At 39.2% G+C, this 25,574-nt stretch overlaps 1 protein-coding gene across 4 annotated transcripts; it reads right to left on the bottom strand.

The window, feature by feature from the left end:
* Nucleotides 1–8,185: 8,185 nt before the first annotated feature.
* CCNJ (cyclin J) lies at nt 8,186–25,574 on the bottom strand. Of its 4 annotated transcripts, none has more exons than XM_054436047.2 (6): nt 25,362–25,574; nt 24,619–24,728; nt 18,622–18,832; nt 12,102–12,401; nt 11,855–12,014; nt 8,186–11,233 (listed from the first exon to the last, which is right to left on the bottom strand). In XM_054436047.2, the coding sequence occupies exons 2-6, from the start codon at nt 24,685–24,687 to the stop codon at nt 10,822–10,824; spliced, it is 1,152 nt and encodes a 383-aa protein (XP_054292022.1). In that variant the 5' UTR covers nt 24,688–24,728; nt 25,362–25,574; the 3' UTR covers nt 8,186–10,821. The 4 variants fall into 4 exon arrangements, with proteins under 4 accessions (XP_054292022.1, XP_054292023.1, XP_063526091.1 ...); XM_054436048.2 differs by having other exon boundaries at nt 11,855–11,978; nt 25,362–25,546; XM_063670021.1 differs by having other exon boundaries at nt 12,102–12,206; nt 25,362–25,546.

Below are 25,574 nucleotides of genomic sequence, written 5' to 3'. Positions count from 1 at the left end.
TTACAGGCGCACGCCACCACGTCCAGCTAATTTTTTTGTATTTTTATTAGAGACAGAGTTTCACCATTTGGTCAGACTGGTCTCGAACTCCTGACTCAGGCAATCTGCTCGCCTTGGCCTCCCAAAGTGCTGGAATTACAAATGTGAGCCACCGCACCCAGCCCATTTTTCAAATTTTCTATGTTGACCAGTCAGAAACAAACAGTGAAAATTAATAAATTTAAAAAAAGAGACCTCATGTGATCCTGTAAGCATTGGTGTAATGGTAGCATACTCTGTACTCTGATATGTCTTGGATATCATCCATACCAATGAGTATAGAGAAATATTTTGTTCTTTTAATGCCATTATAATAGCAAAACAGAGTCCCTATGGATGACCATTTAAGTTGTTTCTCATCTTTGCTCTTATCGGTAATGGTGAAATAAATAATTTGTACCTATCCCATTTCACATGTATATGACTCTTACCTGTAGAGTACATTCCTAGAAGTGGAATTTCTGGGTCAAAATATTTTTGCTTTTGTAACTTTGATATATATTGCCAAATTACCTTTCATAGAATTCGACCTATCAGACACTCATAAGTAATGTAGAATAATGCCTACACCCTCACCAACACTGTTACCAAACTCTAAGATAAGGCTGAATATCTTTTCATCAGAGACATTTGTATTTCTTTTTCTGGGAACTGCCTGTTCATATCTTTCCATCTTTATATGTTAAGGAAACATATCTCCCTTTGTCTGGAGATTAATTGCAAATACTTGACCTATGTTGTTATTTGTCTTTTGACTTTGATTATGATGATTTTTGCCTTGTAGAAAATTTTGAAAAATTTATATAAATTTTATTGCATTGGTATTCTTTTTTTTTTGAGATGGAGTCTCACTTTGTCATCCAGGCTGGAGTGCAGTGGTGCAATCTTGGCTCGCTGTAACCTCTGCCTCCTGGGTTCAAGTGATTCTCCTGCCTCAGCCTTCTGAGTAGCTGGGATTATAGGCACATGACACCACACCCGGCTAATTTTTGTGTTTTTGGTAGAGTCAGGGTTTCGCCAGGCTGGTCTCGAACTCCTAATCTTAGGTGATCCACCCACCTCGGCCTCCCAATGTGCTGGGATTACAGGCAGCCACTATGCCCAGCCTGCATTTGTATTCTTACACGTTCTGTCTTTGATGTTATAAAGTAATTCTTCCATGGTTTCTTTTTGGTCAGAAATTAAATGTTTTATTTGTTTATTTAATTTTGTTTTAAGAGATGAGGTCTCACTCTGTTGCCCAGTCTGGAGTGCAATGGTGAGATCATAGCTCACTGTAATTTCCAACTTCTGGGCTCAAGCGATCCTCCCACCTCAGCCTCCCTAGTAGTTGGGACTATGGGCATGCACCATCATGCTTGGCTAATTTTTAAATTTTTTTGCAGGGATGGGATCTCACTGTGTTGCTCAAGCTTGTCTTGAACTCCTGGATTCAAGTGATCCTCCCACCTCAGCCTCCATAGTAGCTAGAACTACAGACATGTACCACTACTCTGGCTAATTTTTGTATTTTTTACAGAAACGAGAGTCTCACTATATCACGCAGGCTGGTCTCAAACTCCTGGCCTCAAACAATCCTCCCACCTCAGCCTCCTAAAATGCTGGGATTACAAGCATAAGCTACTGTGCCCAGCCTAAAACTTAAATTTTTTGAGGTGTGGAATCCAAATTTGTTTTTCTAGGTGGCTACCCAGTTGACCTAACTCAATTTATTCAATAATATTTATTTTCCTCTACTAATTTAAGATACCACCTTTATTATATAATAAATTCTAAATATGTTTATTTTGGGAATTTCTGTTCTGTTTCACAGAGTTGTCTGTCAACTCGTTTGCCAGTACCATTGTGTTTTATGTTTTATAGATTTGTAATATATTTTAATATGTCATGGGGTTTTTCTATATTCATTATTCTTTATTTAGGTAATTTAAAGAAATTACCATGTTAGATTGTGTTAAATTTATAGATTAAGGACAATTGACATCTTTATAAAGTTTACACTTTCTATAAAAGTATATGGTATGCCTTGTGCAACTTTCTTTTGTGTCATAAGTATTTTAGAGTTTTCTTTATATAGATCTTGTGCATGTCTTATATTTATTGCCAGGCATTTTGTCTTATTTTGGTCGCCATTATAATTGAGTATATCTTGCATTAAATCTAACTGGTTGTTATTTGTATATATGAGAGCTATTTTAATTGTGTAGCCAGCCAATTTACTAAATTTCCTTATCACGTGTGATAGTTTTTCAGTTGATTACCTTGCATTTCCAGGTATACATTGATTCTGCAAATAGTTGTAATTTTACCTCCTCCTTCCCAATGTTTAAGCTGTATTTTATTTTCTCTTGTTTAGTTGTATTGCGTGTGTAGGTAGGTATTAGTTTTTTTCTTTTTCTCTTTTATAATTCACTTTTACTGCTTTTGTCTTATTTCTTTCCTCCTGCTTTTGTTTGGTTTCTTGTTCTTAGACTTTTTCAGTTGGATGTTAATTTTATTCTGAGCATTGCTTTAGTTTTATCCCAGAGCTCATGATATGTAGAATTTTTGTTACAAGTGATTTTCTAGATACTTTGAAATTTCAGTTTCGATTTCTTATTTGACCTAAAGATTATTTGAGTTCTTTGGTCCTATTACATATTTCTTTTTAGTCACATTTTCATCAGAATATGTCTTCTGTATTAATTCTACTTTTTGGAATTGATGCAGTTTTTTGGTGGATTAATACATAGTCAAGTTTTGTAAAACCTCACATTAGAGTTTGATATTATCCAAGAAAACTTACAGAAATATAGTCAGTTATTAGTATACTGTTGTGTAAAGTGAAATCCAGTAATGGATTGACCTCATCTAACAAAGGCAAAAGTGGAAGTGTTTTTGCAGTTTGGAAACCATGAATTTTATTTTCCCTGGATAAGCTGCAGATTAGCTGGTAGCTAGCAAAGAGGCCAGTAAGGATATTCTGATCTCAGGCACCTAGATGGGTCAACAAAGAAAGCAATTTCAGTTATCTAAGGACTCTTTAGAAGACAGAATTTTGCTGTTGGCATGCGTGACAGGCTATCTCTGTACATCTGGCAGTGTCCTTTGTTTTCTCTGCCATCTTTGTTATTCTGGGTCTGTACCATTTCCTTCTCAGAACATCTAATATGTGTCCATTAGATGTACCATAATGGTGTGTTAGGGTTTTGTATATCCTTGCTTTTTTTTTTAAATGTTACTGATCTGTCATGAACTTAGAGAAATAAATTAGTTTGTTACCTGCCATCTTTTTTTTTTTTTTTTGAGACAGAGTCTTGCTCTGTCACCCAGGCTGGAGTGCAGTGGCGCCATCTCGGCTCACTGCAAGCTCCGCCTCCTGGAGCTTTCTCCTGCTTCACCCTCTGGAGTAGCTGGGACTACAGGCGCCCACCACCACACCCGGCTAACTTTTTGTATTTTTGGTAGAGACGGAGTTTCACCGTGTTAGCCAGGATGGTCTCGATCTCCTGACCTCGTGATTCGCCCGCCTCGGCCTCCCAAAGTGCTGGGATTACAGGGACGAGCCACCGCGCCCGGCCCCATGTTTTTCTTTTATTTCTCTGTAAAACCTTTATAGTTTTTGCGTAATATTGCTACAGTTATTTGATCCAGAAGTATTAATAACTCTTCATCCTTATCATGAACTGTAACCTTTAGCATTACAAAGTGCCCTTTTAAAAATCTGGTTTAATACATTTTGGCCAAAATTCAGCCTTGTCTGTTATTAAGATCTTGATCCTTGCTTTTTGTTTGAGTTTTTCTGGTATCTCTTTACTTTTTCGTTGATCTTCAACCTTTCTGAATCATTTTATTTTAGACCTGTCTCTCATACAACATAGATTTGAGTTTCACTTTGTGATTCAGTCTGAAGTTCTTTTTCTCTTAATAGTTGAGTTTGTTTTCATTTATTGATTTGATATGTTTGGACTTAGTTCTGTCAGATTATTTTGTTATACTTTTGCTACTTATACCTTTAAAGTATACTTTACTATATGGAAAGTTCGCTTTGTTTTATTCCTTCTTTTAATAATTAGGAAGCTTTGTGTGTTTGTTCTTGTAGTTAACTTTGTAATACCGATTGTATAATCAGTATTTCTGTTTTCTGTTTAGCCAGTATCTCAGTATTTGTAATTCACTTTTATAAGTAATAACAGAATTAGTATATTTCCTTTCCTTTATTCTATCCCTCAATTCTATCAATTTTGTTTTCTTTCTTAGGGTTTACCTTTGTACCATTAAATATCCATGTACCACTCTTACTCAATTTGTCATTATTGCAGAAAGCTTTCTGACTCCCATCTCCTCTTACTAACCTACCCTGATACTGTCAGATCATTCTTGCTAAAACCACCATTTTCTAAAATAATTATTCTAAAACCAATCTTCCTAAAATCATCATTCTTCCTAAAATCACCAGTATCATATCACAAATCCTCAGCGATATCTCTAACCCCACAAAGTCTGTATTCTCCTCTGGCTTTCAAAACTCCATAACCCAACCTCATTCTACTCACTCAACTTTATTTCCTCTGCAACTTCTCAATGAGTCTGCCCTCACTGTCCAGCAATTGAGCTGAGAATATAAGAAGGGAAGGGCTTCAGCCAGGCTAGTGCAGTCTGCTTTGTGCCAACACTAGGGGTGATGACTGCCTTAGTCTAGCTGAAGCTTGTCCCTTCTTTCTACACCCAGCTCAAGTCCCAGGTCCATAAAGCCTTTAGAAACTCTCCAGAAACTCTTTAGAGCTTCAGAAGCTCTTGAGTATTGGAAGATGTTTACACCCAAGTTCAAGGATTACTTCCATCCCATGTCAGGGGCCTCTGTTAACTAGGAACTCAGGAACTCTCAAAGCAGAACTGCTCTGTTTGTAACATTCTGGCTTATTATTCATTGAAATGTGAGAAACTTTGGACCACTGACTTAATTCTGCCCTTTGCAGTAATAGGACTTCTCACATCTGGGAAGACAAGCATTTTACCTTTCCTTAGGCTTCCCCAGGTGAAAACACCACCAGTTCCTTCAGTTGTTACTCATATAACATGATTCCTGGACCCATCACCAGCTTGTGGCAAAACTTGGGTTTATCACCATTCCACTTAAAATTCAGTTCACAAGATTTTTGTAGATACAATCTAACCAGTGCTGAATCTGATGGGACTGTGCCTTCCTATGATCAGAGTACTCTACTTTTTAAATCAACCCAAGGCAGCATTTGTTTATTAGTCACTGCCTACTTTTGGACTGCATTTTTTGTTGTTGTTTTGTTTTGTTTTGGTGGTGGTGGTTCTTTTGAGACAGGGTCTCACTTTGTCACCCAGGCTGGAGTATAGTGGCACAAACATGGCTCACTGCAGCCTTGACCTCCTGGGCTCAAGCAATCCTCCTGCTTCAGCCCCACAAGTAGCTGAGACTACAGGCATACACCACCACGCCCAGCTAGTTTTTGTATTTTTTGTAGAGATGGGGTTTTGCCATGTTGGCCAGGCTGGTCTTGAACTCCTGAGCTCAAGTGATCCACCCACCTTGGCCTCCAGAAGTGCTGGCATTACTGGTGTGAGCCACCGTGCTGGCCAATTTTTTGTTACCTACATCCCAAGAGCCTATGATATGCTATCATACATCAGATCCCTATCACACACAGGGGCATAAGATGAGTAAGACAAAATCCCTGCTCTCAAGAAACGTATGTTCATTCTATGAAATACCTAACCACGGATTTTCAGAACTGTCGAGGTCATTACAGACAAAGTCTGAGTAACTGTCACAACCAGAGTTGCCTAAGACCTGAGTGCTAAAGGTAATGTGATATCCTGCATAGGAATCTGGGAGAGAAAAAGGACATTAGGGAAAAACTAAGGAAATTTGAATAAAGCATGGATTTCTGTTAGTAATAGTACATCAGTACTGGTTCATTGTGACAAATGTACCATCTGAATATATTAATAATGAGAGAATGGCTGTGGGATATATGGGGACTCTGTACTATCTTAGTAATAATTCTATACATCTAAGCTGTTCTAAAATTAAAAATCTTAAGAAAAAAAAAAAAGGACAGCCTAGGTAACATGGCAAACCACCACCTGTACAAAAAATTGTAAAAATTAGCCAGGCATGTGGTGGTGTGTGTCTACGATCCTAGCTACTCAGGAGGCTGAAGTGGGAGAATTTTTTTAGCCCAGGAGATCGAGGCTGCAGTGGGCCATAATGGCGACACTGCGCTCCAGCCTGGCAGACAGAGGGAAGATATGTTTGACATAGTTTAGATATTTGTCCCCACCTAAATCTCATGTTGAAATGTAATCCCCAGTGTTGGAGGTGGGGCCAAGTGGGAGGTGTTTATGTCATGGGGGCAGATCCCTCATGGCTTGGTGCTGTCCTTGTGATAGTGAGTTCACTTAACGTGAGATCTGGTTAAAGTGTGTGGCACCTTCGCCTACCCCCACTTGCTCCCACCATGTGAGATTCCTGCTCCTGCTTACCCTTCTGCCGTAAGTTTCTTGAGGCCCTCCCAGAAGCCATGCAGATGCCAGCTCCATGCTCCCTGTACAGCCTACAGAAGCATGAGCCAGTTAAACCTCTCTTCTTTATAAATTACCCAGTCCTGAGTATTTCTTTATAGCAATGCGAGAACAGCCTAACCAAGGTTCTAGTAGGGAGAAACTAGCAAGTAAATGGATACAAGACAGTGACTCTTACCATTTTTAATTACAGGTCCCTTTGAGTAGACAAAACTTTAATAACAGCGGAAATCATTTACATATAAATTGCATACCATGTCAAGGCTTCATGGACTTAAGAACTAAATTCAGGGTGGTGATGCTTACCTGGGAGGCAGAGGGTGTTATGGGAGGAAAGAGAGTGGTAGTCAAGCAAGGATAGGATAGCAGGTGTCCTTCCCATATGATCCCTGAGCCTGGTCTTTATGCTGTCAACTGACTGTACTTGTTACTTTAAAATCTAAGGGATTGAAAAATGAATGTTGAGTGATTCCTAAACTAACACGATATTAAACCGAGTTCCAGACTACACCAGCCTGATTTTATTTAGTGGCAGAGTCTAGCTCTGTTGCCCAGGCTGGAGTGCAGTGGTGTGATCTCAGCTCATTGCAGTCTCCACCTCCTGAGTTCAAGTGATTCCTGTGCCTCAGTCTCCTGAGTAGCTGGGACTACAGGTACGTGCCACTACACCCAGCTAGTTTTTGTATTTTTAGTAGAGACAGGGTTTCACCATGTTGCCCAGGCTGGCTTCAAACTCCTGGCCTCAGCCTGGCTTCAAACTCCAGGCTGGGATTACAACAGGTGTGAGCCACCGTGCGGGCCTCTACTAGCCTAATCGCTTCAAGTGTGCTAGTTGTATTTATCAAACTAGATGTAAGCTGCTTGAGGCTAGGGAGGCTTTTACCATGTGCCTGAGAGGCGGTTGTTGGTTATAAACTTGCCACATGGGGCTCAGATCACCTCAAGGCAAAGCTACCTGGCCTGGTTTGGAATGCTTGTTCTTTTTCTTAAAGTCAGCCCTAAAGAACATGGTATATTAACTCTTGAGGGCTGCTAAACCCTGGCACTGTGCCAGAACAAGTGACGATACGATACTTTTGAGACTAATTTCAAAAATGCTTTTAAAAAAGGCAGTGTAAATTCCTAACCGACTTGTACAAACCTGTTAAATTTTACTTTTCAAAACAAATTCCATCTGCTAAGGTTTGAGTTGAATTAAGTAGCAAATGATATTTATACTCAGGTAAACAGACCATTCTCACTCACTGTAGACCCTATATTCCTTCTCACAGCTTTAACCATTTTCTGTGGCCCTACTTTTGAGATCAAACTTCAAATTTTCTGATGCTTGCATGATTGTTGAATAAATTAGAATCTGTAGTTGCTAATGTACTAACAACTGATTTTAAGCTCAAAAGGCAACAGTGGTGTCCAGTATACTTTTGTGGGCTTTAATGCTCAGTATGGAATACGTAATGAACAGATGTTTTATGCCACTAATGGCTATATTCTACATCTTGATGGCTTTTAGTAAATATAATCATGATTCCAAGTCTGAATTACATGATGAGATGGTTCACTAGAGCTACAAATATACAAGTTTGTATTTAAAACAAAAATACCAAAGCCATTTTACTGAAAACTAGTTTTATTTTAAAATTAAGTGCATAGCACTCATCTAATTCCATTGGTGTAGACTTTAGCACCATACTTGCTATTTGCAATTAATGTCATAACACAGATACATTTTGGTTTGCAGTCTGTACTTGAGTAGTGTTTATTTAGTGGACTTTGGTAAAGCCCTTCATACATATTAATCTCTTCACAGTACACATTTAATGATGGTCCAGTATTCTCAAAAAAAAAAAAAAAAAAGCCTACTTTAAAGACTAATCAATAAATTAAACAAAACAAAACCCACACAATGCTCCCCCACCCCCCCCAAAGCTAGCAGTTGTGAGTTGTATTTATATTGAAACCTAATGTTTTAAAAATAGTTCTGGTTCTCCAACCACCCCATCCCACCCCGGGTATGCAGCAATAGTAATCAATTATTTTATTCTACCCTCCCAAAAGATTATTAATCCAGTGTTCTTTAGCTTTTTAAAATATAAATTGGGAAAGTGTTATTAATAAGCTTTTTTAAAAGGCATATTCTTCTATAACAAGAATGGCATATAAACCAATCAATAAAAGTATTTGACAAGACATTAAATTACCACAGGCACTGGCTGTTGTTTCAAGTTGGGATCTCTATCCCAATATCTTACATTCATAGTATTATTGAGGTAGTTAAAATACTGAAAATTGGACTCCAGGTTGCTGGGTTCTGAATGTGAATGTGAAAGATATATTCTCTTTTGAGCCTACTTTCCCCCAAATAATTCAAGTTTTCTTGAGGTAAGAACTACCAAAATCCAATTAGCAGCCTTCTTTAAAAAGGAAAAGTGATGATACTTTCAGAAAAACAATTTTCATGCTTAAAAACTGCCATGAGTGAGTGTTCTTACCTGAGTGGTTTTTCATTTTATCTACCAGACTAATAAATCCACATCCTGCCCTATGTACTCTAAATATAAAAGTTATTTTCTTTTTAAGGAAAGGATATTTCTCTAAGCATTCATGCTGACAGAAGCTGCCCACCCACATTCATCCCCGGGAGCCATCTGGATCAGTCCATCACTGTGTTGAGCCCCTTCCCTTCCTGACAAAGGCCATTGGCTTGATTACTGAGACTCCTGCTGCATACCCACAACATCTTTATAGTAAGTTTGTCTTCAATGCATATTGTGGCAGTCACATATCTGCCATGCAGATTCCCTTCTATTCAAGTGCTATCTTAAAAAAACACAAAAAGACACACCTTACTAATTTTTAAACCAGCTTCCCTCCACCAAATCTTTCTTCTCCCACAGAAAGGAGCACGATGTATACAGTTTATCAGTCATTACAATGACTTTTTAACTTTTTAAGGTTATTCCTCCAAAATGCTTTACCCCCAAACTGCCCTTGCTGTAATGACAATTATTGCTGTTTGCAGTTAATACCGGTACAGTGAAATGTCCCAGGGCAGTTGTAGGGTCAATCCAATGAAAGTAGCTGCTGAAATTTAGTCATCAGTTACCTTTGCCTGCTTAGACTGACTAGAGCTGGATTCAAAGGTTGCTTAAAAAACCTGTCTTCCACATAACAAAGTGCTGCTCTAGCACAACCTGAGAACTACCCTGGCCACAGTCCCTTCCAAAATAAACCTACAGGACTTTATTCTAGCACTGACCTCTTACAGTTATGCCATCCCTTGAAATAACTTTTTAAGAATGTCGATTCTGAGTATAAATCACGGATTGCACGGAGATATGCAAAACCTACATATGTATTATGAATCACAGGAACTACCACTTCATTCTGAGCTATAATATTATGTTCTCATTTGAAAACACACCCTAGCAAGTGTATTTTAACCTATGTTATAAAGGTAGTTCACACTATAACATTCCCAAGGCATGTTGCATTACAGTTAAGTGTTTCCAAGTAGTACAAATTCCCTGAGTTAAATGTATTTTAATTCTAAAAATTTGAGGTTGATCACTTAGGGAAAAAAAGAAAAATTATGACCATGATTTAAAAAATAAGATCTTCTCCACCCTTAATTTTAGTATATAAATCCAGATACCTATACTATTTGTGAGACGAAGTTATATAGAATCATCTAAAAAATTTTTTTTTACTGCACAGATTGGTATAGCGTAACAATTCATGAGTTTAAACTTAGTCAAAAATTCATGTGTAGAACAAAAATAAAAAATTGCAGAATAAAAAAAACCTTTTCAAAAATTAATACTGTAACTTTCCTTCATAAAAGACTGTTTGGCAAGTCCATAGATAAGATAAACATTTAGTCTTTGACTTACAAGCCAACATTAGGCCCAGATACTACCACAGGTCAAATCTCAAAATGGCAAATTGAAGTCTGTCCAAATTTTCTGTTGTACTGAATATTTTTGAAATATTTGGACCATCAGCCAGGACTTGAACATTTTTGTCATACAGGGATTTGTTGTAACAGAATTTGACATACTGTTAATTTGCTTAGTCCTCCCAGGATTCATGGTGCATTAAAAGGGATATTCAGTCTTCCTGGTGCTGGTACCTGAAGAGTTCTGATGTCACTTAGATCCCTTTCCTTTTGAACAGAAGTTTACAAAATGCTTACCCATAGCTTCATGTCACAAAGCAGTCTGGGTCAGTTACCAGCTTCACACATAATCACCTTTCAAAACATGGAGTAATACAAGGGTAATGTTCATTTATCTGATAACTCCGGTTATAAGAAACACTCAGACAGGGCTTAACTTCTACTGGTATTGCCAATGACATCCCAACACCAGTCTGCATGTGCCCAAGGCCCTGAACACTAGTTTGGAAGCCAGCAGGACATGTCTGTAGTGTGTAAGATGAGGTGTGTGTGGTCGATACAATCTGCTGACAGCTTGGTTGTTCTGATGTAGGATGGCGATACTGCAGTGAGGTCTGATGTGTCTGATGGAGATACTGAGGTTGCTGAAAGTGAACTGGCCGTGATGGCTGGGAGGCTGTCTGGAATACACTTAGTTGCGCTGACTGAGGTCCTGCTTGCCCTCTCTGTTTGTTTGCTTCTTTCACATCATTATCATGAGCGCTGAAACATGGAAAGGCAACTATTAAAAATATTATTTGAGAAGAATTTGCAAGAAAATCATGCCCCATCCCCAATTCCTCAACAGCTTCTTCCACCACCTGCCACCACTATCCAGGTAGCAGTCACTGCACCATAATTCCAACAACAGTGAGACCTCGCTTGTGTCCTTCTAAAGCTATTTCCCTTGATGTGAACCTTCCTGGTAGCTTTGAGGATTATTTCCAGTTTGGGAGATGTGTCCATAATAAGCACGTTAAGTGTGGCTGCCACTTTGGTAACATCCTGGTGGCCCCCAAAATTCAAAGATGTTAGGAATGAGGCAAGGCTGGCCTGGACTGATCTCAGAGTTACTGACTTACAGACACACAAAAGCAGCTCCTTTCCTTATCATGTGCCCAGAATTATTCTAGCAATGACACCTTCTAACTGGTTAATGGCCAAAAGGGACTCTCCTTCCCTAGAGTTCTGCTCATACATGGGCTTGCTCATGGCAGCAAGTAACTGCTGCCAAAAGCAAATAACCTAGGAACTCTGTGCCTTTCAGAAGTTGTTTTCAGGGCACCTCATACATGAAGAAAACTGTTAATGAGAAAGTACAAACACAAGAATAAAAAGGCTTACATCAATAGTCGTTCAATACACTGCACTAAGAAATCCCAAGAGTAGGCAGTAAGACGATGTAGTCTTGTAGGCCACGTTGGAGAAAGACGAAGTATAATCCTCGAAGAAGCCACACATGCAGCAGCTACTAAAGAAGGTGCATAATTTAGAAAGGCATAATCTGTGGAGACACCAAAAATGAACTTAAGGAACAGAATACACGAGTCACAAGTGCACAAGTCACTTACTGGTATTCACAACAACCCACCTTGCAACGATACTTCCAGGAAGTAATCTGCATATTTGGCCATGTAGAGTTTAGTCTTTTCCAGGCAAATCATTGGCCAGCCATCATGAAGATCTGTTTCATGTACTGCTTCAGAGAGATAATACTCAATGAAATGGGCGGCTGTTGGAAGGCAGAGGTTCCACTGAAAGGTTTCTAATAATAATAGTTCCATATGTAGCAAATTTTGTTTTGTTAATACTAGATTCATATTAGTCATACAACCCAGGCTGTTGAGCTGCTCCAGCTTAGGCACACTATCTTCTTTTTCTTCAAATTTACCTTATAAGAAAAGGGGATGGGAGGGGAGAGAAAATGTTAGGCAAGTGATCATTATAGGTCTAGTCAGTAAAATGGGATTTGCTGTCTTATTGCCAGGATTTAGATCCAAAGACGTACTTACCTTACACAGATACAATTATGCCAGAACCCTGTTTTCTTTCCCAGTGCCACCATCCCCAACCTTTCCCCAATCTCCTAAAAAAAAAAATGCTTGAAATACATAAACATTTTGATCAGTGTTCTAGTATAGAATGGAAATAGTCATGTACCAGTGAAAAAAATAACTCAATCTCATCAGCTGAATATTTTCAGGAAATTTTTTTTGCAGGTGGGTGGTAGCTGGTAAAATAAATTATTTGATTTGAATAGAAGATAGTTTTGTTTTTTTTTTTTTTTTTTTGAGACGGAGTCTCGCTCTGTCACCCAGGCTGGAGTGCAGTGGCGCGATCTTGGCTCACTGCAAGCTCCGCCTCCCGGGTTCATGCCATCCTCCTGCCTCAGCCTCCCAAGTAGCTGGGACTACAGGCACCCACCACCGCGCCTGGCTAATTTTTTGTATTTTTAGTAGAGACGGGGTTTCACCATGTTAGCCAGGATGGTCTTGATCTCCTGACCTTGTGATCTGCCCGCCTTGGCCTCCCAAAGTGCTGGGATTACAGGTGTGAGCCACAACGCCCGGCCAAGAGTAGGAGATAGTTTTAACAATTTAATGTCACAGCGTTATCTGAAATAAAAAATAGTTAAGCTCCAATTGTTTCATCTTGGCATCAACATAATCTCAATTCCAGAGAGAGACTGAAGGGAAAAACTGGGTGAACATTTAACACAAGCACTATCATTCCACAAAAAGCCCCATCCCCCACTTCTTCTGAATTCAAAACAAAAATCTAGTCTGTTAAAGAAAAAAGGGGCATGGGGGAGATAGTTTATATCTGCTTTTAAATTCCCTTACTGAAAGCAGAATAGGAGTAAAGACAATATGATGGCTGAACATTATTCAAAGGGATTAATTTCTTTTCTGGAAATACCCATCTATAAGATTTCAACTATGCACAGCTGAAGAATAAGATTCTCTTTCCAGCCCCAGAATGTTTCTATAGATTATGTACCATCTTACACTTTACTTTCCAAACATGCATTTTACTGTCTCTATATATAAAGCCTTCATCTTAGAAAGTATTTCTAGAACTGATGGCTGGAGAACATTTACAAACTATTAAGTACTATTATGATTTTCCAGATGCAGCAACAGAACCAGAGTTGTCATCAAGCCTCTTTGGGTCTTTGTTCCATGGTGGTCCACAGAAGAAAGGAAATATAACTAAAGCTCCTATTATTGTGTTCTATTTTAGATTTAAGGTTTAAAACCATCATATTATGCCTATGCCAGGAGATTCTAAGCTCATGTGTTGTGAAGAATCTAAGCCCAAAGAAGCAGGAGTGATGGCAGAGAGGTGAACTTCCTTAGATCTAAACCACTCTATTGCGGCAGGTAGAAGTTGATCCCAAACTTAAGTAATTCAGACTTGAATCTAGATAGCCCTTCCTAATTAAAATCACATAAAGATCAATTTAACAAGTTTTGCCAATAGCAAATACTTAAAGTTGAAAGCACTAAAGTGGTCTGTATGACATAGTTATCCAGCATATTGCCTGAAAAAAGAAGAGGAAACCAGTGTTCCTAGTATGAAGTGAAATTCTTCAGAAGGAGAATGACCTAGGAATTTAGTTCAGTGTCTCTGGATGAATAATTACAGCCTTCAAGCACCCTGCCATTTGTGTAGCAACAGCAATACTGGCAGAATACTTCAAAGGAATACTGTAGAAATTAATGAGTTTATTTATATTATGCTTAAAGTTCCTTTGAAGAAATTAACACATCATAATTCAAGGAGCAAGAATGTTTCATATTATCTCCTTGAAATCTTCACCATTCGGAAAAAAATTGCATATGACCAATTTCACTGCTCAAAAACCAAGGTAGTGAGGTTGGCTAATCCATTTAAGGTCAGATAAGTTAAATCAAACCAAAAATGGAAGCCAAAAGGAAAATTTATGTTTGAATTCCCAAATTTGCACTTCTAGACCAGAACTGACAGATTTCTGTATTATTAAGCATCTATGGGATGTTTACATTTATAAAATATTTGGCTACTAAAAGTGTGAAAGACTTTGCATACTGATCTTGCAAAGTTAAGAATAATCTGATTCTGAATAAACAACCATACTTGGGGTTTTAATTCAGGGTTCAATTTTTTTGGAACTTTTTCATTATGTATAGTAATAAATATTCAGATACATGAATATTAAAAGATTTCAAAAAGTGTGATAACGTCAATTGAGTACCTGCATTCCTATCTATAGTTTCTGTTGTGCTGCTATGCGTATGTTCATTTTAAGTTTACTTATCCACATTACTACACAGATCACAAAGATCAGTTTCTTCAATTGAAAGGAAATACCAGAAGCCATGTGATTATATTGATAAAGGCCCCAAATAGGAAATAAGGGCACAGGAAATTCATATCTGCTTCCCAGAAAATAAAGAATTAGAGGCCACAGAAACAAAAACACTGGGTTGTCTTTCCTTTATAGGATATGTTCATATCAGCCATGGAAACCAACACATTTTCAAAGCCAGCAGTGAATAGCAGGTATGTGGTAGAGAAGATTTATATACTGAATAGGGCACGGATCAGATGTCACCGAGTGCTCTGCCAACCCACATTCTATTTTATTATTACTAAGTAGGGGGAAAAAAAGTCATCCCTAACATACACTAAGAATTATCACAAATTTATAAAATGAATCTAATATAAAAATGGGCAAAGAAAAGAAAAAGGTAATTCATAGAAAAAAATTCTGAGCTCATTAAAAATTGAGATGTAAATTAAACTAACTGTGAGATATAAATTTTCACAGATCAGTAAAAAGCTTTGCTAACCCAGTGTTGGTTGGCAAGGGGAAACAAGCACTTGTTACCAATTGTTACTACTAAAAGCCTCTGTCTTACTTTTCACTTTGTCTTGACTCTAAGATCATTTCTTAGTTATGTAAGATCTTGAGCAAATTATGAGAAATCTTATCTCCAAGATTACTTCCACATGCTCCATAAATGTAATGTTGGTCACAGAAGCCAAGGGAAGCCAGGGCATACATGCGAAAGAGTTGGAATAGGAGAACGTCCCTGGACAAATTAGGGTCCAGTTTGAAATAGGTCAAAACCTTTAGGGTAAAGGAGGCAGGCTAAAGGTAACAGAGCAACTTATGGGGGAATTAGTAATTACCATGCTAATCTTTTAATGTTTCCATTTCCTACATGCTTTTAAACATATTACCCCCACTTGATCCCAGAACAACTTTGTAAGGTATCTTTATTTCCATCTTATAAAGAAATAACCTGAGATTCAAGGGTTGTTGAAATTCATATTGCTGATGAGATTCCAACCCAGGGAATCCATCACTATGGTCATTGCTCCAAAACACTATACATAGCTCTCCAATCAGAGATAATCTGTAGGCCCTTTCTTCTTCTGATAGTGTAGACATAAGCATTTGCTTCTAGAACTTACAAGGTATGCTTCATCTTTGGCCAAACCACCTACAGCTTCCCATTACAATGAACTCCACAAATTTAAAACAGGAATCAGACACTGAAAATAGTTTATCAGTTTATAAGAATCCTAAGCTCTTCTGCTGTAAAGTTACAGACTAGGGTTGGGGGGCAAGGGTAGAGAGACTGCTGCCTGCTAAGGGCCAACCTCTTCAATTCCTGACCCTGGTGTAGAGCTGATAGCTCAAACTCTTTTGAACAACTTGCTACTTGGGAGGAGCAGAAATCCTGAAGAATACCTCACATACATTACTTTCCCTTGAGGGAAGAATTGCTTCTTCCCTCAAGGAAAGGGAAATCAGGCGGCATCAGCAGAAAAAGGAGGGAGGTATCCAGTTCTTTCAGTAATAGGTGATAATTCATATTTGAACCCTAGCAAATACAGATCCTAATGCCTAATTACTGGAAAGAGTCACAAATAACTACATCTTACCACTGATATTAATCCAAATAGTTCAATAAAATAAATTGTTCATGACCTTAAACTAATAGAAATATATAATTTAAAAATAAGAACAATTGAAAACTCCATTCCAACCAACCTAAGATGGTACACAAAGATGACCTTCCCACTTGGCCCACACTACACTTTAAAAATCACAGGCATAGAGCAGGTGGTAGTGTTAAAATGACAGTGATGGCCACACAGTTACTTTCCATTAATGATACCAAGTTTTTAAAATAATCTAACTTGCATGTCTGATTTCCAGTGACACTCTACTGTAAACTGATTCTATAATAAACATTCTGTACAGTAACAAAAGGCCATTTTATTTGTGGACTCACACGTCTAAACTGTCAAGTGTGAGCTTTTCCAATCTTATACAAACTATTAAACCCCAAAGGGCTTCACAGCCAGTGATTAAACACATATAGTATTACACACATGATTACTTATGAGCATGAAACTTTAATTAAAGGCTAAATTAAAGGTTAATTATAAATGTACAAGCATTACCTCTCTGGCTCCTGGGTGGGGGTATGAGGGATGAGTGAAGTGTCTGAATTTTAGAGAACAATAGATTAAAGGGGAAATGTAGATATTCAGGAAGTAAATGGTATTCTAAGAATTTTGCTCAACGTACATGGGAATGAGACTGGAAAGGTGGCTGGGTCCAGATGAAAGATTCTAAACACTACATTAAGCAGTTTCCACCTTAACATATAGGCAGTGGGAAGTCATGCTGCAGCTGTGTTTTATTTACATTCAGCCTGGTTCTACAATGGATCTGAAATAACTTACAAAAGGACATTCCAGGGGACAAAATAAGTAGTTGAGGTCATCAGATCAAAGGAAGAATAAAGGTCAGAAAATAAAATCTGAGAAGAGATTAGTACCAGAAATGATACTACACAGGACTACATTTGGTTTTAGATTATAAGCAGCCAAGCATAGAAGTGCTAAAGAACTCTGGTGGCATGGATATAGGGGGAATGTTCCTTATTTCATCCCAGCCATATTTGACCCCAAAACCTCAAGTGAGAGTTAGAGGTGAAGGTTATCAGTATATCTACATACTACTTTAAGATTCTATTATAATGACATGGATAATACAGAAACTACATTACTGATTTAACTTCAATATCAAATACAATCTTTATCCCTCAAGTGAGAGTTAAAAGTGAAGGTTATCAATACATCTACATACTATAAATTCATTGTAATAACATGAATATAGAGAAACTCTATTACTGATTCAACTTCCATATCAAATACAATCTTCCACATTATTAAAAGAAAAAAACACAATTTCAATTCCTTTATGTGCCCTATCTTCAGTGAGAGTACCAATAAGCAATGAAATGAGGTATAGGAAGATGTAAAGAGAAAGAGGGGCCAAAAGGTCCACCAGTATATTCTGTACTAAGTAACAAATATGGTTGTATCAGATTGTATCTTGGAGCCTACTACATAGTTGGTCTAATGCATAAGCAAAAGTTTTCACATTTGTAGTAGTTGCACATTAACTTTTAGTTCATTAAGCCAACTCATTATTTAGTCAGTAGAAAGTATTCTAATATAAGAATATGGTACTTTTAAGACAGTTTCTCAACTTTAGCTCTACTGATGTTTTGGGACAGAGAATTTTGTTATGGGAACTGTCCTGTACACTACTGGATGTTTAGCAGCATCCCAGGCCTCTATGTACTAGATGCTAAAAAAGCATCTCCCACTTTATCACCAGATGTGACAACCAAAACGTCTGTACACGTTGCCAAGTGTTCCCTGTGGGACAAAACTGCTCCTGGTTTAGAACCACTGCTTTAAGACAATGGTTCTCAATTGGAAAGGTAAATCAAAATCACCTTTGGAACTTTTTTGAAAAGTTAAAAAATACCCAGTACCCATTATGTAGATTTTGTCTTAGTAGATCTGGAGTGGCCAAGGATGTACGGCTTAGGCACATGTTTTTAACAGGCTCCAAAGCCATTTTTCAATGCCTGGTTAAGAATTATTACACTGAGAAGCACTTTTAATATAAGCTTCTTGATACTAGTGAACCGGAATGAATGGGATTTGATGATATTTCACTGAGCTCTACATAAATTTATTTTATTATATAAACATCAGAAATTTCCAGTCAGGTAAATCAGATTCATACTTACTTGCTAGAAGCAGGCAGGAAAGCGCAACTAAATGCAGCTGCTGGATAGAGATGTCATAGCGGTCCATAAACAGGTCCAGTAAATAGACAGCAAGATGGCGGGCAGAAGGGCAGAGTGTGAAGCGATTGCTCACAATGGCAATCAAGTCAGCAAAATACCGTCTGAGACTTAATTGAGGGGACTGGCCTTTATAGGAGGGCAACTTCAGCTCCTAAGTCAAAAGGAACAACATTTAGTCTGACCTATCTGTAGACGTATCCCCACAAGGCAATGACTTAACATTGTTTTTCCAATATATTAGTATTACAAGTGCCTAAAACATACTTTTCTTGACTGGAATACAAAAATGAAAAAGTTAAGTGGAGGGATAATGAATGACATTTAAAACCAAATTTTTCTCCTTACTCTTAACCACTTCTGATGTGAACAATTATAGATGTTCTTGTTTCTTGCTTTCTAGAATGGATACATCCTACAAAGATTTTTAATAAGAGAATCCTGTTTTCCCTACCAGGTGTTTTCAGAACAACATCCCTGACAAAAAAACCAACCACATACCACACACATGCCCCTACACCTATCCAAGATGCTCAGAACTTTTGGTTAGAAGGTAATAGATAAGTGGATATGCTGCATACAGTATTATACTTGCAACAGTGTAGAAACCAGTACCTTTCCTCTAGTATCTTCTAATTTTGTTTCCCTTTTAACAGTTTTATGATCTGCCCTTTCCCATCATCCTCTCATACACCTAAAATCACTGTTCAATCTCAGGACTATATTATATCAACTTGTTTTTTAAAAACTGGAAAAATTCTATACTATTAAAATATTTCCAGAGCATAGAGAAAGATGGAAAGCTTCCAAATTCACTTTATAAGATCAGCATAATACTGATACTAAACCCAACAGGTATCACAATAGAAGAAATAATAGGGATATGATACCAAAAGCAGAACTTCCCCTGCCCTGCAAAAAAAAAAAAAAGAAAAGAGAAATGGGACTTTAACAAAATTAAAAACTTTTGTTTAACAAAGGATGCTATCAACACAGTAAAAGGGCAACCCACAGAATGGATGAAAATATTTATAATCATATCTGATAAGGGGTAAATATCTAGATTATATAAGTAACTTATACAACTGGATAACAACAAAAAAACCTGATTATAAAAATGGGCAAAGGATTTGAATAGACATTTCTCCAAAGAAGATACACACAAATGCCCAACAAATGTCATAAAACATGAAAAAGATGTTTGTTCAGCATCATTAATTATTAGGAAATGCAAATCAAAACCACTAACAGCACTTCACACCTAGTTGGATTGCTATTATCAAAAAACAAAACAAAACAAAACAAAACCAGAAAATCACAAGTGTTAGCTTGAATGTGGAGAAATTGAATCCTTGTACATTACTGGTGGGAATGTAAAATAATGTTGTTGTTACAGATAACAGTATGGCAATCCCTCAATAAATTAAACAGAGTTACCATATGATCCAGCAATTCCACGTTTAGGTACATACTCAAAAGAACTGAAAGCAGGGACTTGAAGAGAGATTTGTACACACGTATTCAAAACAGGATTACTCACAATAACCAAAAGGTGGAAACAATGCAAATGCTCACCAGCAGATGAATGGATAAACAAAATGTGGTATATACATGGAATATTATTCAGCCTTAGAAAATTCTGATAATATGCTACATGGATGAACCTTGGAGACAGTATGCTAAATGAAAGTCACGAAAGAACATTTATTGTATGATTCCACTTAATGAGTTACCTAGTACAGGGACAGAAAGTAGAATAGTGGTTATCAGAAGCTAGAGGGTGGGAAATTGGGGAGTAATCGTTCAATGGGTATGGAGTTTCAGTTTGGGAAGATGAAAAAGTTGTAAAGATAGATAGTGGTGACAACAATGCAAATGTACCTAATGTCACTGAACTGTACAGTTAAAAATGGTTAGAATGGTAAGTTTTATGTTATGACAGCTGCTGGTAAGGTTGTGGAGAAAAAGGAACGCTTTTACACTGTTGGTGGGAGTGTAAATTAGTTCAACCGTTGTGGAAGACAGTGTGGTGATTCCTCAAAGACCTAGAGGCAGAAATACCCTTTTACCTAGCAATCTCATTACTGGGTATATAACCAAAGGAATATAAATCATTCTACTATAAAGACACACGCATGTGTATGTTCACTGAAGCACTATTCACAAGAGCAAAGACATGGAATCAACCTAAATGCCCATCAATGATAGACTGGATAAAGAAAATGTGGTACATACAGACCATGGAATACTGTGCAGCCATAAAAAGGAACAAGATCACGTCCTTTGCAGAGATATGGATGGAGCTGGAGGCCATTATCCTTAGCAAACTAATGCAGGAAAAGAAAAGCAAATACCACATGTTCTCACTTATAAGTGGGAGCTAAATGATGAGAACACATGGACACATGTTGGGGGGAACAACACACACTGGGGCCTGTCAGAGGGTGGGGATGGGAGGAGGAAGAGGATCAGGAAGAATAGCTAGTGGATGCTGGGATTAATACCTAGGTGATGGGATGATCTGTGCAGTAAGCCACCACGGCAAATGTTTACCTATGTAACAAACCTGCACATCCTGCACACGTACCCCTGAACTTAAAAGTTGGGGAGAAAAGTTTTATGTTGATACATTTTACAATAAACAAAAAAGGGAAGTTATATATTCACCTAACTTAATATTACCTAAGGTAAATGGAGAAAATAGTCAATGTAATTGAGTAGTGTAGCCAAAGAATACATCAATTGTTGTTGTTTTTTGAGACAGGGTCTCCTTCTGTAGCCCAGGCTGGAGTAGTACAGTGGTGCCATCTTGGCTCACTGCACCCTCCACCTCCCAGGCTCAAGCAATCCAACCACCTCAACCTCTGGGGTAGCTGGGACTACAGGTGCTCACTGCCACGCCCAGTTAGTTTCTGTACAACAGGGTCTCGCTATGTTGCCCAGGCTGGTCTCGAGCTCATGGACTCAAGTGATCCACCTGCTTCAGCCTCCCAAAGTGTTGAGATTACAGGTGTGAGCCACCATGCCTCGCCAAAAAAAATTTTTTTTTCCATATAAAGGGAAGATGCCGATTTCTCATGTAGTTCCTAGGATTTTTCTTTTCTCCTTAACTGTTTTCTTTGGATCTTTAAAATGGTGTAAGTGAGTTGCAACTTTACCTTTGCTGCCATCATGTGACATTTATTGAGCATCTCCCATGTAGCAGACACTATACTAACCCAGGCATAAAAGCTGGAAAAACAGTCTCAAGCCTATCTCTACCAGGTGAATCAAATATAGAGATTATCACACAATATAGTCATCACAGGTTATTATGGCAACACCTAGGAAGAAAATCTAACTTAGCTCAGGGATTAGGGAGTTGGGGAAAAAAGGCAAAACCAGAGCAGGTTTTCCCAAAAAGTGGCCTGAACATGGTCTTAAAGACTCCCTGGGAAGCACCTGGAAAACACTAATGGACTTCACTTTCTTAATGTTTCTCACAAAGCTAGAATTGTTCCCATTTGTCATTAAGGCTCCTAAAAACACTTTCCCAAACAGCCTATGACACTAACTATACACAGCAAAATAATGAGAAGAAAGGAGACAAAAGGGTGTAAGGTGACAGCTGCTTTGTAGGGGTTTTTTGAGGGAGTGGATAGTTGGCATGATTTCCATTCATTGTCATTTTCACTCTTCCCTAGTAAACACAATGCTAGTCACACCAAATATTTCTCCACAAACCAGGGCCTAAACATAGAATACCTTCCGCAGTATCTCAATGGCAACTGCCCAAAGGAAGACCTAAATGTGGATGCTCTAAATTATAGATAAGGTTAGACTATGAAGGCAAGGATCATGTCTCATTCACTGTTATTGCCCTAACACCTGGCATGATATCATGTATGTCATAAATAATCAACATGTTGAAGAAAAACAGATGACTACCAGACTGAATCACCAATTAATAGCCTGGAATTACCACGTCTTTTCTAGGAGAAAAGGCCATTTTAAGTTTCCTTCAGTGTATTACAAACAGTGGTCTCTCCAGTCCACGAGTTTAAGTTTTACAGATTAATGTAAATTCTTTTATAAAGTGTTGCCAGTAAGAACCATGGTTTGCATAATGCTTAAACATAAAGATAACCCAGGGCAGTAGGCCATAGGTGGCCCAATAAAACTTTCAGTGGCATTCCTTCACACCCTGTGCTACCTTGTCCTCTGATAGTTCATAAGCAACTTGAGTGAGTATAAGGTTGGGTCTTATGCCTTGGATGCTCCAGAAACTAATCCACAAAAGCCTTCAACAAATCTAAATCTAAGAGAAAAAACAAACAAAAAAACAAAGAACCCATGTCCAACCTCAATTGACAAAATTAATTCAGATAATCACTCACGAATTAAAATGATCTACACATAAAATGATTGAAAACTATGGAAATCACCAAGAAAAACCTTTTAAGTTTCATGCCAATTAAAAAATGTACTCTTGGCTGGGCGCAGTGGCTCATGCCTGTAATCCCAGCACTTTAGGAGGCCGAGGCAGGTGGATCACCTGAAGTCAGGTGAAACTCCAACTCAAAAAAAAAGTACTGTTAATATCAACTAATTAATTTCACTACATACCAGAGGGATAAAAAGGCTGACACTGAAACTACTTTTCAAAATATGTGCAACTATATTAATTTTTTTAAAAAAGAAAACATTTCACATTGAAAGATGACATCTGCCAAAGAAAAAGATCAAAAGTGTATCTGGACAATTTTCCAAGAACCTGCAACTCTTTCCTAACTAACACTCTAGAGATCCCATTAGTTAGAATTTTTATGTGGTACAAACCATCTCCTAGGGGGCTGAACTGTATTTTAGTGAATCTAAGAGACTGAATGTCAGAATTAGTAGCATTTAGAAATCTCAGGCCTAGAAAAGGGTAACAATTTAAGTCAGAATTAGGTTTTCCAATCTACTTGACCTGGTCAGAAACTCAAGATAAAAGTTCATTATCATTCCAGGATCTCAACCCCAAGAGTCAGAATCCTTTTTATTGAAACAGTCAGCTGTTTTGCTTCTTTCTCAGTTTTCTACATTTAACAAATGGCTTTCTTTATCCAAGGTGAAACTGAGTTAATCTAGAGATCATTTTGGATCTGGTCTCTCTTTTGGTTATCGAAGAGGCAGAAATGTCTCATTAATCTGCCTTGCCACATGCAGAGTAAAATCGTTACTTAATAGCAACAATACACAGACTTTGCTTTGTGTTGGAAAAGTATTTTTTTCCAATATCTATTAATTTTACTTTCTGCCTTTGATATCAGCAGGAAGGGGCAGCCAACTCCCTCCACTTTAGGGCTTTTGAACAGCCCAAATCCTGAGAGGTAAGTGATAAGAAGTTATCACTTGGTGTTTACTATATACCAAGAGCAGTTTCTAAGCACATGTACAGTACTAACTTAAGTTTCACAATCGCCCAGAATCATAAGGCACACTTCTTATTATTCCTCATTTTACAGATGAGGAAATCAAGAAATAGAAATTTCATTTGTCCCAAGTCTCACAGCAAGTTAGTGGAAAGGCTGTGAGGAATTTATGTACAAAAGCGACTTAAACTGGCTGCATGCAACGGCAACTCTCGAACAAAGAGGGCTGTTCGGCCCAACAAAAATTCAGTGTATATATCTTTTAAAATACAAGATCAAATTCATGATCCACCTGGAAATCAGAACACCCCTTTCCACCTTCCCTGGCCCAACTACCATCTCCCTCCTCATTCAAGTTGCAGGTTCTTTTGATACATCCCAGAGAAGGAGCCAAGAAGTTAATTAACCTTGAGCAAATGAGCAAACTCGCCTTTTCTGGCCCGGAAGATAGTGAGTAAAGAACCTGACTAGACCTTCTAGAGAGCCGAGATTCAGAACAACTGGCGCGAGACACAGAAGAAGGCAGGCCGGGCCTCGGAGTTACCTTGTAGCGAAGCGCTTGGTGAATGTCGGCGGCCAGCTGTCCTCGCCACCACTGCCCCTCCAGCTCCATGGGACCCGGCGGCGCGCCCAGCCCGACGCGGCAACTTGAGTCTGTAAGACACACCCCAGGCGCGGTCACTGCCGGCTCCCCCGCGACCCTCTGCGCCCCCTCCCCGGGGGGTGTGACCTCACGCCACCCGGTGTGGCTGCTCATCTTCACTTGACTCTTCCTCAACCCAGCCCGACCCGAGTCGTTTCCCCCAACGCCACACGCGAAGCCGGGTCTGCCCCCGCAGGAAGAGCCGAAGGACTCTGAGACTCCCTGCCCGACTGTGTGTCGGGCAAAAGGGGATCCACTCGGGCCCTGAGTTGCTAAAGCGCGGAGCCAGGTGCGAGCTCGGGAAGAGCTGGAGGAGGCCCGGCTGGGGCTCCCTGCGTCCGGGGCTGGAGCTCTCCCGCCCTCCCTGAGGAGCGGGGAGAGGTGACACAGTCATAGCCCCGCTGAGGGGAAACCCTCCCATGGCAAAGCCCAGGGGTGAGCGTCTGCCTGGCCGGGGGTCTCCGCGTAGCCGTCGGGAGCCTGCTCCTCTCCGGGAGCCCCGAGAAACGCACGTTCCGCGCGGTCTCAGAAAGGGGAACAAAAGGCCGGGCCAGCCAGGCTCTGCGCCTCACCCCAGGAGGGTCCGCTGCCCCGCGCCTACCCCAGGCCTGCCGGGCCGCCCGGCCCCAAGCTGGCTCCCTTACCCGGAACCGCGGCCCTCACAGCCCCAGCCCCGCCGGCGTGCGGCGGACGCCGGCCCCGCTCATGCTGCGGACAGTCGGCCGCTAAGCGCCGGCCTCAGCTAGGGCCCAGCGCCTGGACGCTCGCGCCGCCCATTGTTAAAGGACCGGCAGGCGGCTCCGCATACAAAGCCAGCGCGGGGGCACTTGAGGCCCCGCCGCTGCCAATCTCGTCTC

Source organism: Pongo pygmaeus, chromosome 8 (assembly GCF_028885625.2).
Source record: "Pongo pygmaeus isolate AG05252 chromosome 8, NHGRI_mPonPyg2-v2.0_pri, whole genome shotgun sequence".
NCBI lineage: Eukaryota > Metazoa > Chordata > Mammalia > Primates > Hominidae > Pongo > Pongo pygmaeus.
This window is presented reverse-complemented; position numbering and strand designations above follow the sequence as displayed.

Bases quoted from the DNA above. Each gene is read 5' to 3' on its own strand.
- CCNJ (XM_054436047.2), bottom strand. From the start codon at position 24,687: ATGGAGCTGGAGGGGCAGTGGTGGCGAGGACAGCTGGCCGCCGACATT. The intron at 18,833-24,618 runs GTAACTCCGAGG...CTTTTGACTTAG, and splicing joins ACCAAGCGCTTCGCTACAAG to GAGCTGAAGTTGCCCTCCTA. The intron at 11,234-11,854 runs GTAAGCCTTTTT...TCCATGTTTCAG, and splicing joins TGTATTGAACGACTATTGAT to CGCTCATGATAATGATGTGA.